We start from the raw sequence: 12,635 nt of genomic DNA on the forward strand, positions 1-12,635 counted from the left end.
TGACACTTTGGCACTTCTGTGTGTGATGCATTGGGCAGCACACACCGAAGTGCCAAAGCACCATTAGTGATTGTTTATGTGCAGGAAGGGACACCTTCCCGCACATAAACACTCATACCCCTCAAAGCAGACATCCTTGCACGATGGTGCAAGGATGCCTGCGTTGGCGGCAGAATTTAGCGCCAGCACAGGGGACAACACAGGGGTGCGCAGTATTCACTTAAGTACTGCGCAACCCTGTGTTTCTAAAGTGACACAGAGCAGCGCTGGCAATTTTGGTGCAGCACCACGCTGCACCACTTTTCCATAAATAAGGCCCAAAAGAGACAACCAGGACTTCACAGCCTCTCTGCAGGGTGTTTTCTCAGTTCGAGTTTCTCACTTTTAAGCAATAATATCGCTGACTGGTGGTTCAAACTGTTGAGTGTACAAATATTAAGAAGTGCAAACAGAATTTGCACAATAAAGAGTCATGTGTATATAAGTAATTATGTTGTAAACTTCAAATGTATTTGCTTACGAATACTAGGATGGCAACTTAAGCCACGGACTGAATACTGAAGCCAGTGTATAGGAAGAAACGTGATAAGGAGAAGGAAGCAACACAGGAAGCAGCGTATTGAGAAACAGAAAAAAACAAAAGCTAAAACAATATCTACAATGACAATCTAGAGAAAATGCCTAAACAGTAAAAAACGAACAAGGGGGCTGATAAGGGACAAAAAAGAAATTTGAAGGAAATGTAGTCAGTGAACGAACTAAGACAACCAGCAAAAACACCGTGCAATGCAGGATGCTGCCACGCATTGGCCCAAGAGAAATCCTTTCCTAGAACGCACTGCAGCCTAAAATACCCTAGAGGTCCCTGCCCAGGACTTCCAGTCTGCCTAGCTCTCTTGGTCCCCCAACCATCAAAGCCTGGTTCGCCACAAACGTACAGGAGTATGGCTCACAAGCCCTTTTGTTCTCCTCCAGGGAACCCACTGAAGCTAGTTTAGATATGCTTTGCCTGTTCTTGACATTTATCTCCTGGAGCAAAACCTCTTTTCTGGATTGTTAGAACAGAAGGTTGAAGTTGCTTTCTAAATCAAGAGAAATGTTTCTTCTATGTAAATGGTTTGTGTATTTTATCCTCTGCCTTTGTTCCACAATTATATGTCCCTTCAGAGGGCAAACTAAGAGCCATTGATTTTTGGGATTTCCGGACTGCATCTGTGTGCCACTCATTTAGCGGTAGAATACATAGAGCATCAACAGAGGGTCCACTGACCAAGGCTGATGCTCACACCACATTGAAAGAAGTATTTGATAATGATTAAATCAGTCATTCCAAGCCTTCCAGCAGGGCAGACACCATTCCATTTTCCACAGCCTTGAATAATATTTTAAAATCTGAGATTCAGAAGTTATTGCTCCATAAATACCCTCTGAATGCTAGATGGGATCCTCTTTGGACATTAATATACTCTCCACGAATATGGCCACGAATTAATAATCAGCTATAGAACTTAGCAGTTTTGTGTCCATATCTACAGGCGTGTATGGGTGAGCTATGAAGTGAGGCATATTAATTTTGTCAGGACTGTTGCTGATTCATGCTGAATTATGTCTAATACATTGGCGTGCATTTGCAGGTCCATCTGAGGTGTACGTTGAAACCAGCATAGCAGGGTGTTATAGGAAATGCCAAGACAGGTGCAGCGGGGTCTTGAAAACATATTCTCTTGAACAAGTGGAGGGATCCTCTGAAAAACGACTTTCTCTCTGTTTTTACTCAACTGTTTTCCCCTAAGGCCCTCTATGTCTCCTTTGTCTGAGGGAAGAGAATGTGATGATGTCCTTCTTAGGGCTTGCTTCCTCAAACGGTGGCGCAGACCGTTTACTTTTTCAATTTATTGTTGTAGTGGCCTCAGTTACTGTTGGCCACTTCTTCTCGGACTCGGTATCCCTAGACGTGAGTTCTCACCTCTTCTTAGGGGGAGAAGGGGACATCCAGGGCGAAGAGAAAAAAAGACGCGCCTTGGTGTTGGCCCCACAAATGTTTTCCAATTCTGAAATGCAAATTACATGCAGAAGTCCCAATAATATTAATCTGATGAAGTACACCAGAAAATCCCTTACCTTTTTCTCAGCCGGACACTTATACTCTGCTCAGTTCCCAACTCACTTCTTTTTGGTTGAGAATTAAATTCTGCGCTCAGGTGTTGGTCTCACCTCAGATAGACCACTAGGGAAAGAGCAATGACAAAAAAAATACACTCACTCACTTTCTCACTATCACCTGAAGATGGCAATAATAAGAGTCTTTGACTTAGCGTCACAAACGCTGGGTGGTTTGTTCGCATAGCTTTCAGCACGATAGGGATCACGTCCATTGCTCCCTAAAATGTATAATTCTGCCAACTTTTATTCCCAAAAGGAAAGAAGAGAATAGGCAAATAGATGAAGGCACCAGCCCAGCATGCGCACTTGGGGCCTGATTTATACTTTTTTTAGCGCTGCATTTGCATTTTTTAGCGCTGCATTTTTTTAAGCAAAAGAGGCGCAAACTTACAAAATTCAATTATATTTTGTAAGTTTGCGCCGCTTTTGTGTCAAAAAATTACGCAATGCGGAGCTAAAAAAGTATAACTCAGGCCCTTAATGACAAATCTTAGTGCAATTTCCCAAGTCCTCATCTCAGTCAGGATAGGAAAACCAGGAGGATGCTAGGAATGAGAGCCTGTTTATGGTGCCCAGATGGAGGTGGACAAAGCTTCCTTTTGCAGCATTTCCTGAACTTTTCCTGCGTCAATATGAGAATCACCTCACACGAAATGAACGCTAGGTACTTGGAAGTGTTCATTTCTTGCAACATATGTACTCAATTTATGGAGACAGAGAACACACATAAAAGTGCAGGTAAAACTCTTTTTATTGATTTTTGACATTCAATTTATAATAATATGATGACTTTAAACCATTATTAAACATGCATGCTTTTTACGTGTAATCTTTAAATATTAAAAACAAATATCAGACTTTTCTCAATGTATTTATCCAGCGGCAGCTCCTCTGCTATGTCGGTGGATCGTTGCCCCCCCCCCCGCCAGCAGCAACTGCTGCAAATCCAACAAAAGGATAATAAACGAGGGGCATATTTAAAAACCTCTAGCGCCATCTACCAACACATAAGCATCATTTTTTTACGCTAATGTTTCGTTAGATGGCCAAAATCCCCGCCACATTCACAAAGTGGCGCAATGCATGCATTGCCCCACTTAGTAACCCTTTGTGCTACATTCTTCCCGCACCAGGCATAATGTATGGAAAGGGGGCATTCTCCCATTAGGAGTGCCGAAAAAACGGCACAAGGAAATCTCAGAGATTTCCTTGCGTCATTTTTTTCAGCACTTTTAACGCCTCCTCAGAGCAGGCGTTAAAAGGAGGCACACCATTGAATACAATGGGCCCCTTTGTACTCTGCAGGAGTAACACCAATATTTTGGTGCTACTCCTGCAGAGTACATCAATAGCGTCATGATTAATTACCCTATTGCCCCTTGCCCCGCGCCATGGTGCGCTATATCTTAGATACGGCACACACATGGCGGCGGTAGGGAGGCACAAGGAAAGTGGCCCTGCACTGGGTGCAGGGCCACTTTCCTTAAATTTGCCCCTGAGTTTATTATCCTTTCGTTGTTAAAGGGGCGGGGCACTGGGGTTGATGGGGATGAGGAGAGTGCACTGTGCACTCCCCTCAGTGCGCATGTGTGTTTGGCCATCTGTCTTTGGCGCACTGTGAGCACTATGCTTTCTCCAGCCTGGCACTGTGTTTGCCGGGCTGGAGAGATCAGGCACAGGCTCCTAGTCTGCCTGGGAGCTGCCTGGCTTGGTGCTCCCAGCCAATCCTAACGGTGCTCTGAGCAGCGTTAGAATTGGCTGCAGGGCTGGCTGGGAGCCTGTGCTGCCTGCTGAAGAGACGGAGGAGCAATGGCCCGGCGCGCAGGAACGTTTTTTTTCTTTATATTTTCATATTATTAATATCCCCCAGTGCGCCACCCGCCCGTTGTAACCCTACCGAGCAGCGACTGTATTTATCAACAACTGTATTGTATTTTCTTTTAGTTATTCAGCTTTATATTGTTATTCATTAAACTGTAATGTTCTTTTGAGCAGAAATGGAATCCAGAAGCTTCCGTAATAAAGAGAAGGGAGAAGATATGATTCTGGTGTGCGTCATAATTAGCAGTACTTTCTTATGCATCGGGGTGATCATCGGAATAATTTGCTTATTTTTGTTCTGGTAGGTGATGTACCAATTAATTTGTTAGTTGACATATATGTTCCTTTTCTTTTTGATGTTTAAATCACAGAGACCCTTTTTTAATTGTTTTGGCTATTTACTGAGCTTTCCAACAGCATCAGTAGGCAACTTCTTACAATCTACCTTCTTAAAGTAAGGGGCATATTTATACTTTTTGGTGCAAAACTGCACTAATGCAGTTTTGCACCAAAAAGTTTAGCACCTGCTTGCGCCATTCCTGAGCACAAGCTGGCCACAATATTTATGGAATGGCGTAAGCTGGAACAAAGGGTGGACTAACGTAAAACAAAAAAAAATGAAGTTAGCTGGGTGGGGATGGCTGTATGGTAGAAGTGGGTTTTGCACCAAAAAATGACATTAGGCTGGTTAGAGTAAAAAAAAAAGATGACTCTAACCAGCGTAGTGTAATTTTCTGATGCAAAACTATCCATACCACATGACTCCTGTCTTAGAAAAGACAGACGTCATGCCCACCACCCCAATGGCCAGCACAGGGGACCAGTGTCCCCTGGGCATGGCAATTGCACCCAATCCACTTTAATAAAAAAAAAATGACTTACCTATACTTACCCTACTTACCTGGGATGGGGTACCCCATCCTCCGGTGTCCTTCTGGTGTGTGTGGGGATGTTCCGGGGGCTTGAGGAGGGCACCTGTGGACCCATTCCATGGTGTTTAACCATGGAAATGGGTCCACAGGTCCCTTAACGCCTGGTATGACGCAGGTGATAAATAATGGTGCAAAGCAAGCTTTGCACCATTATTTATCCCCTCCTCCCACCCGTTCGTCATTTTAGCACAGGGGGGATAAATATGGGGCTATGGGGTTAGCACAATTTTTTAGATGGGAACACCTACCTTGCATCTCATTGACGCAAGGTAGGTTAAAACATCTGAAAAATGGTGCAAACGCCAATATTTTGAAGTTAGATGGGCCTAATGTCAAAATATAAAGTTAGTTTTGTGCGAATTTGTGTAAAAAAATGACACTAATTCGGTGCAAATGGGGTATAAATATGCCCCTTAGTTATTTCAAGTAAGTGCTGAGGTTTGATGTTGTCCAAAGTTAAGCATGAGAAGCTCGATTGTGTTTTCTGTGTGTGGTTTATGGTACTTAAAGCTCAGTTTCTATGATGGAAAATGCAAAACTGCATGCCCTTAAAGAAAAGAAAACAAACATTGTCAAACCCACAAGCTCTGACATTAGCTGCCAGCCTGATTACCAGTGCCATTTTGTTAGCAAATATTTTTGTAAAGCTTTATCACAAAAACTGAAACAAATTAATTCCTTTGTGTGCACAGGCATTGGACATACATGTTTTTGCGGTTAAGTTTAAGAAAAATAAGAAATATGTATAATTTGTACTAAAAATGAAAGTTCTGAGCTGATTCCAGACCTAAAAAACAGGACTTGGACTACTTGCAACTGATATTGGGCATTGTGGCATCGCAACAAAATGCAGATGGTATAAATGTTTCAATTATTCACCATGGCTCTCATATAAATATCTAAAACGCTGTGTCTAGAAAATGAATTTTCTAAAAAGGGCTCCCGAAAAGATCTTCAGTACTAACTAAATTGAGACTTATTTTGTATTCTGTTTTTTCATTTGTGTCACGGTTGCAAGAGCCTGACAGATATATGAATGAATTAACTTGTGCCCAAGGTAACTATAACTCGCGCCCCCGACATGCACAGTTTTCTCCTTAATAATCTTACTGCAAATGTTACATTGATAATATCAATGATGTTATCAAAGATGCCATGAGTGATGTAATATGTGGAGTAATTACCAGAGCATGGTGAAGGTGCGAGTTATAGTTGCATTAGGGCATGAGTTATAGTTGTTTAAGATTAACCATACCTATAACTGCTGAATTACTATAGCTATAACTATAAGGTCCCTGTAACCTTTGTGTTTTTTAGTGAATTTCCATGTTTTTTTCAATTCTTTTTCCTAACAATAATGTCCCTGTAACCTTTGTTTTTTTTTGTGAATGTCTATGTTTTTTTAACAGTAACTTTAATTACTGTACGTTAACCCAACCACTGCCGCGCACAACCTTCGGCACAGAAAGGTTTTGGGGGCATGATGGGAATTATTAAAAACCATGGAGGGGGGCACAGGGCTCCTCTCCAAGGGCTCTTTTTAGCACCGTGGCAACCACATTCCCAGGGCTTTATTAACAAATGAACGAGAGCCGCGTGGGCCCCACTCCTAGGGATTTTAAATGCTCTAGGGACCTCCGTCTCCCCGGGGCTAACAAAACACTAATATGGGGGTGACACACAGAGCCCTGGAGACCACGTCTCCCTGGGGCCAAATATTTATTTTTAACTGGGAGGGGAGCCATGTGTCCCCTTACCTGGGCAGATTTTAGACCCTGAGAACCCCATCCCTGGGGCCCAGCCACTTCCACCTGGGGGCCCTGGCCCCACCCAGGTCACTCAGTTTACAATAATGGGAACCACGGTGAAGCCTCAAGGCCCACGTGGTCCAAGCCGGCTCCCCACCTCCTGCAGGAGCTGGCATCGCTCTGGCACACAGGGACCTGCTAAATATGCAGCTCCCGGCATGCAGGAGCAATCTTTCATTTTTTTCCCTGCCTGCATGGAAGTGGACAGGGAAACAGATGAAAACTCCACTCCCAGTGAATGGAGCATGTTGACAGCACCAACTTGGTGGAAGCAGAGTTAGTGTTTATTCTTACGTTGCGGAAGCTGTCACAGCTCCTGCCTAGCAAAAGCAAAATGCTGTCTCCCAAGGGTGGCCACTTCGGGAGATAGCAGGAACCGGCCTTGGGGGTGGCAGTCCCAAAGCCAATACTGGCTCCAAGAGGGGGAGTCCCAAGGCCCCCTCTTTTAATTAGCAGAGGCCAGTCCTTGTGAGGTGGTGGCCCGAGGGGCCATGAATGGCCCCTCCCTTTTTATGAATATTGTACTTTGCCCCGGGGAGTGATGGTCTCCGGGGCCCAAGGGTGCCCATGGCCCCTCGCACCTTGTTTGTTTAGACCCATGGAGGTGGTGGTCCCTGGGGCATAATAAAGCCCTACGAGGGGGGCCTCGTGCACCGCCCCTTTTTTAAAATTCCCACATGCCCCCCGGACATGACCCACCCGTGGGCTTTTTCAAATAATTGGCAAGTTTGCAGATCCTCAAAAAGGTTTGCTGAAATGCTTTTTTTAAAACACTTTTTTGCCTTGGCAGGGTCACAGGGCTACCCCAGGACCATGGATAGGGGGTCAGGATCTTCCTACCATGCACCTTTTTCTTTTTTTTCGCATTTCTGTTTGGGACTCTGCAAAGTTGAGTCTCAAAATGGCTGCCAACATGTCCTGGTTGAGGTGTTGGTAGCCAATCAGATATCAACATGGAGACTCTTGGATCCACAGAGGATCCGCATGCCTAGAAATCTAGTTTTCTTCTTCCTTTAATATCTCTAGAACTAATTAATGGATTTACACCAAATCACAAAATGCAAGATTTGCGTACCAAGATCTAGCTTCCTGCCAGATTTAGTATAATTCCGTTCAACTGTTCAGGCTGTAGTTGTGTCTGAAGACCCAATGGGAAAATGCATGGGAAAAACATGTTTGGGAACCCCCCTTTTTCTTGGTCCTTGCTTGTCAGATCACCCTGAAACTTTCAAGACAGCAGCTGAACTGACTGTTGTATTAGTTTAGAAAATGTCTTGAGGATTCATCAAATGGCACCAAAGTTATTGGCAAAACAAAAAAAGCTTTAGCTATAGAAACTAGGTCCTAACTATCACATTACATTTTCCTAGCTGACTTCACATCTCTTGAGACACATAAAATTGTAATTTGATCCTCAATACATATTCACAAAATACAGCTTTGGACATTCTTCTCTTTGATCCTTTCAGCCGTGTGTGGTGACAGTTGGCTGCAGGGCCTGGCCTACAGCCAGACCCTGCAGCCAACCCCCTAACCACCCAACCCCATGCTGCGCACAGCCCTTAGGACATACATGGCAGGAGTTGACCACAGCCTGCCTCTCTGGGTGTGAGAATTGATGGTGAAGGGTGTATCTGAGGATGAGAGTGGGTGTGAGAGTGTCTGGGTGTGAGAGTGGGTGCATCAGTGTATTGGTGAGTGAGTCTGTTTCTGTGTGGTTCTGTGAATGAGTGTGTGAGGGTTCCAGTGGGTCTGTGAGTGGATGCATGAGAGTCTGAGTAAGTCAGTGAGCAGATACATGAGGGTCTAAGTGGGGATGTGAGTGGGTGCATGAGGGTCTGAGTGGATCTGTGAGTGGGTGCATGAGTGGGAGTGGGTCTGTGAGGGGATACATAAGAGTCTGAGTTGGTATGTGAGTGGGTAACAGAGATTGAAAAAGAGAACTTGAGAGAGAGAGGGAGAGAGAAAGACAGTGAGAGGGAGAGAGGTAGAGGGTTTTTTAGGCTTTGATAGATTATATACTTAGAATGAAATGTTTCTGGACAAATTAAAAAGAAAAATGTATCTATAAATTAAACATAGTGAGATCACCTTTCAGTATCCTTACCCTCCCGTCTCTCCCTCCCTCTCTCTCTGACTCTCTCCCTCTCTCTCTCTCTCTCTCTCTCTGTCTCCTCCTCCCCCCAATCCCATTATGGGATGGAAGTGAGAAAGTGACAGGACCGCACGAGGGCCTCAAGGCACCCACGGTCCTAACCAGCTCCACACGTCCTATTGGAGCCGGCATTGCTCCCACTACTTAAAGCAGCTCCCTGCATATGGAAGCAATGTTTTCATATTTGTGTGCAGGGAAGACAAATGAAAACTCCACTCTCTGCAAGGGAGAGCTGTTTGATAGTTCTCACTTGAAGAAAGTGGACTTTGTTTGCTTTTGCTTGGTTGGAGCTGTCAAAGACCCCTCCCCTTTGAAGTTTTAACCAGCACAGGGGATAGAGCTCCCAGGACCTCGATGCTCAGGAAGGTAAACTGCTAAACACCTCCTCTTTGTTTTACAAGGTAGTCCAGTCGCCAATTCATATTTTAAAAATGCTGCGATCCAGTGGGACTCCCCCAGGGCTCCTGCAGGACTCCAGCGGGACTCCTGCAAGATTGCAGTATTTGATTTTTTTTTCTTTATTTAGGCCACAAGGTAGATCTCTTCGGGACCTCCCCTGCTTCCACTCAGAGGTCATATTATCCTTACTCTGCCCCTTATATCTTTTTTTGTAAAAAAAAATCTCAGGACAGTGGACTAAGGGGGTCATTTTGACCTTGGCGGACGGCGGAGGCCGTCCGCCAAGGTACCGCCGCTGAATGACCGCACCGCGGTCAAAAGACCGCGGCGGCCATTCAGACATTTCCTCTGGGCCGGCGGGCGCTCTCCAAAAGAGCGCCCGCCGGCCCAGAGGAAATGCCCCTGCAACGAGGACGCCGGCTCAGAATTGAGCCGGCGTAGTTGCAGGGGTGCGACGGGTGCAGTTGCACCCGTCGCGTATTTCAGTGTCTGCTTAGCAGACACTGAAATACTTTGCGGGGCCCTCTTACGGGGGCCCCTGCAGTGCCCATGCCATGGGCATGGGCACTGCAGGGGCCCCCAGGGGCCCCGCGGCACCCCCTACCGCCATCCTGTTCCTGGCGGGAGACCCGCCAGGAACAGGATGGCGGTACGGGGTGTCAGAATCCCCATGGCTGCGGAGCGCGCTCCGCAGCCATGGAGGATTCACAAGGGCAGTGGTAAACCGGCGGGAGACCGCCGGTTTACCCTTTCTGGCCGCGGCTGAACCGCCGCGGTCAGAATGCCCTCGGGAGCACCGCCAGCCTGTTGGCGGTGCTCCCGTGGTCGGTGACCCTGGCGGTCACCGGCCGCCAGGGTCAGAATGACCCCCTAAGTTCTTAAGCCTTTTAACGTCTACCTGCTAAATTGTATTCTCGTGTTGCAGGCAGCCATTCAGATTGCTTGCTCTTGCAGAAGCTTGCCTCCAGTGGGAGTGAGTAGACCCAAGTGGGGAAAAGTACCCCAGGCCAAACGGAATGCTCCATTTCTTTAAATTGGGGTTGAGGGCCTCTTGGAGTCTCTCATATAAAATGAATAAAAGGAGTTAGTGCCTACCCTGAGTGGTTTGTCCCTCATCAGGGAAACGTGAAAGAACCCGCAGCGTAGTTCTCTGCTCTCGTATTCTTGCCTGGGACCACAGGCACATTTCCATCAGGCCTACTGGTGTCTAAAGGTTACTTTTTGTTGTGGAACTTGATTTTATTGCTCCCTTACCAGACCAATCCTCTGTCTGGGATCCGGATGCTCTCTTCTGCCATGGGGTGCATCTGCCCACAGCCCCTCATCAGCCAACAAGCAGAATACCCTCCTTGCCACCGTCCCCAGGTCCCACAGCTTTCTGGGGTTATTTGCATGGAGCATGTGTATAAGCAGAGTCAAGGGCAGGTCTGTAAAAGTCCCAGGAGAACCATCTAGTGTCCTCCAGAAGCCCCATTCACCCTACTGTCTCTCAGGGGCCCAAGGGAGACCAGTGCCTGGCCCTAGAGAGACTTATCTTAGTCCTGGGTGCCAGATGAAGTCAAAGTCCTGTAGTCTATCTTCTCAGTGGAGTGAGGTGGCTTCTCCTTCTAGCTGGGCATTCTTTTGCCATTGCCGCTCCCAGTTCCAGTGACTTCTAATATGTAATTCCTTTGTGTGGAGATTTTTAAGTGGGGTAGAACATTTGGGAAGGCAGGCACATCTGCCTAATCCTATGGTGCCACATCATCACTCCACCCATGTTTCAATCCTCCTGCACAGCATTTCCACCCCCCTGCACAGCATGCAGACATACTTAAAGAGTGCAACTTCAAGTGGTCTACTTCCCTGGGAGTCTCAGCCCTACCATCAACAGACACAGTTGCCTGATGTCTTCAGATCAAAACTTCAAAGGAATGTCTCCATTGTGTTTGGCTCTAGAGGTCTGGCCTTCCTCCTCTATGTCCATGGGCATGGGCTTGCCCAGTCCAGGTGCACTGCGAAAAATCAAATAGCACATGAAGATTTCATTTATCCCCCTTCCTTTCCCAGGAGCAGGACCATGCACTATTAATGGCTCTGTTGTGTGAGGAGGTCTTTGTTTCTCCTGTTGGTGAGCATTGTAAATAACTTGGACAAGAAGGGGAGGAAAAAAACTAGATTGTGGCTGAGTCAGGGAACTATGGTAATTACTAAAGTGCCATAAGAAGTACAGTTATCACAAACGTAACTGTGTAACTACACTTAGGGGGTCATTCTGACCCCGGCGGGCGGCGGGAGCCGCCCGCCTGGAGGGAACCGCCGAATGACCGCGGTCAAAACACCGCGGCGGCCATTCTGGCTTTCCCGCTGGGCCGGCAGGTGACCGCCAGAAGGCCGCCCGCCGGCCCTGCGGGAAACCCCCCTCAACAATGAAGCCGGCTCAGAATGGAGCCGGCGGAGTTGTAGGGGTTTGACGGGTGCAGTGGCACCGTCGCGATTTTCAGTGTCTGCAAAGCAGACACTGAAAATCTTTATGGGGCCCTGTTAGGGGGCCCCTGCACTGCCCATGCCAGTGCCCATGCCAGTGGCATAGGCAGTGCAGGGGCCCCCAGGGGCCCCACAACACCTGTTCCCGCCATCCTGTTCCTGGCGGTAACAACCGCCAGGAACAGGATGGCGGGAAGGGGGTCGGAATCCCCATGCAGCGCCGCCATGGAGGATTCCCTGGGCCAGGGGTAAACCGGTGGGAAACCGCCGGTTGCCCTTTTCTGACCGCGGCTTTACCGCCGCGGTCAGAATGGCCCAGGAAGCACCGCCAGCCTGTTGGCGGTGCTTCCGCAGTCCCCGGCCCTGGCGGTCATGGACCGCCAGGGTCAGAATGACCCCCTTATTAGTGTATGTTTCCCCAAAATTGATGCCTGACTGGTATCTCTAGGCCTACGTATGGAGAAACTGGTAAGTGGTACATATTTCACCAATAAGTAAGGCTCACAGTTTTCCTTTTTTACTGATTTTTTAAGATAAATACTGAAAGAAAACAATCAATATCCTTGTGTATATTAATTTTTAAATATGGAAAAATACAGAAAATAGATTTTCTTCTGGATCATTCTCACTTCTGTCAATCATGCATGCTAGATCAATAGCTAACAGGTAGGGGAGTTAAAAAAATATTTCTTAATGAAGCTTAAATAACTGCAGGAGTACAGATGTTAAGCTGCTCTACATTCCAGATTAATTAAGATGACTTTTATTGTACTGTAGATTGCTAAAACTCTTCGGACATTCAAACATAAGAAATTGATTTTGGTTTACAAAACATGGAAATATACCCAGTGCAGTTTCTTTTTTTGCACTAAGCATACAATAAATATGGAT

The 12,635-nt window shown here is 46.5% G+C and overlaps 1 protein-coding gene across 1 annotated transcript in view; it reads left to right on the forward strand.

The window, feature by feature from the left end:
* The window catches only part of SPACA1 (sperm acrosome associated 1), a 351,781-nt gene that overhangs the window by 239,464 nt on the left and 99,682 nt on the right, over window positions 1–12,635 (forward strand). The window contains exon 5 of the mRNA XM_069236607.1: window positions 4,159–4,285. Coding sequence (XP_069092708.1) covers window positions 4,159–4,285 — 127 coding nt within the window. The remainder of the gene's footprint in view (window positions 1–4,158; window positions 4,286–12,635) is intronic.

This window comes from Pleurodeles waltl, chromosome 5 (genome assembly GCF_031143425.1).
Source record: "Pleurodeles waltl isolate 20211129_DDA chromosome 5, aPleWal1.hap1.20221129, whole genome shotgun sequence".
Lineage (NCBI taxonomy): Eukaryota > Metazoa > Chordata > Amphibia > Caudata > Salamandridae > Pleurodeles > Pleurodeles waltl.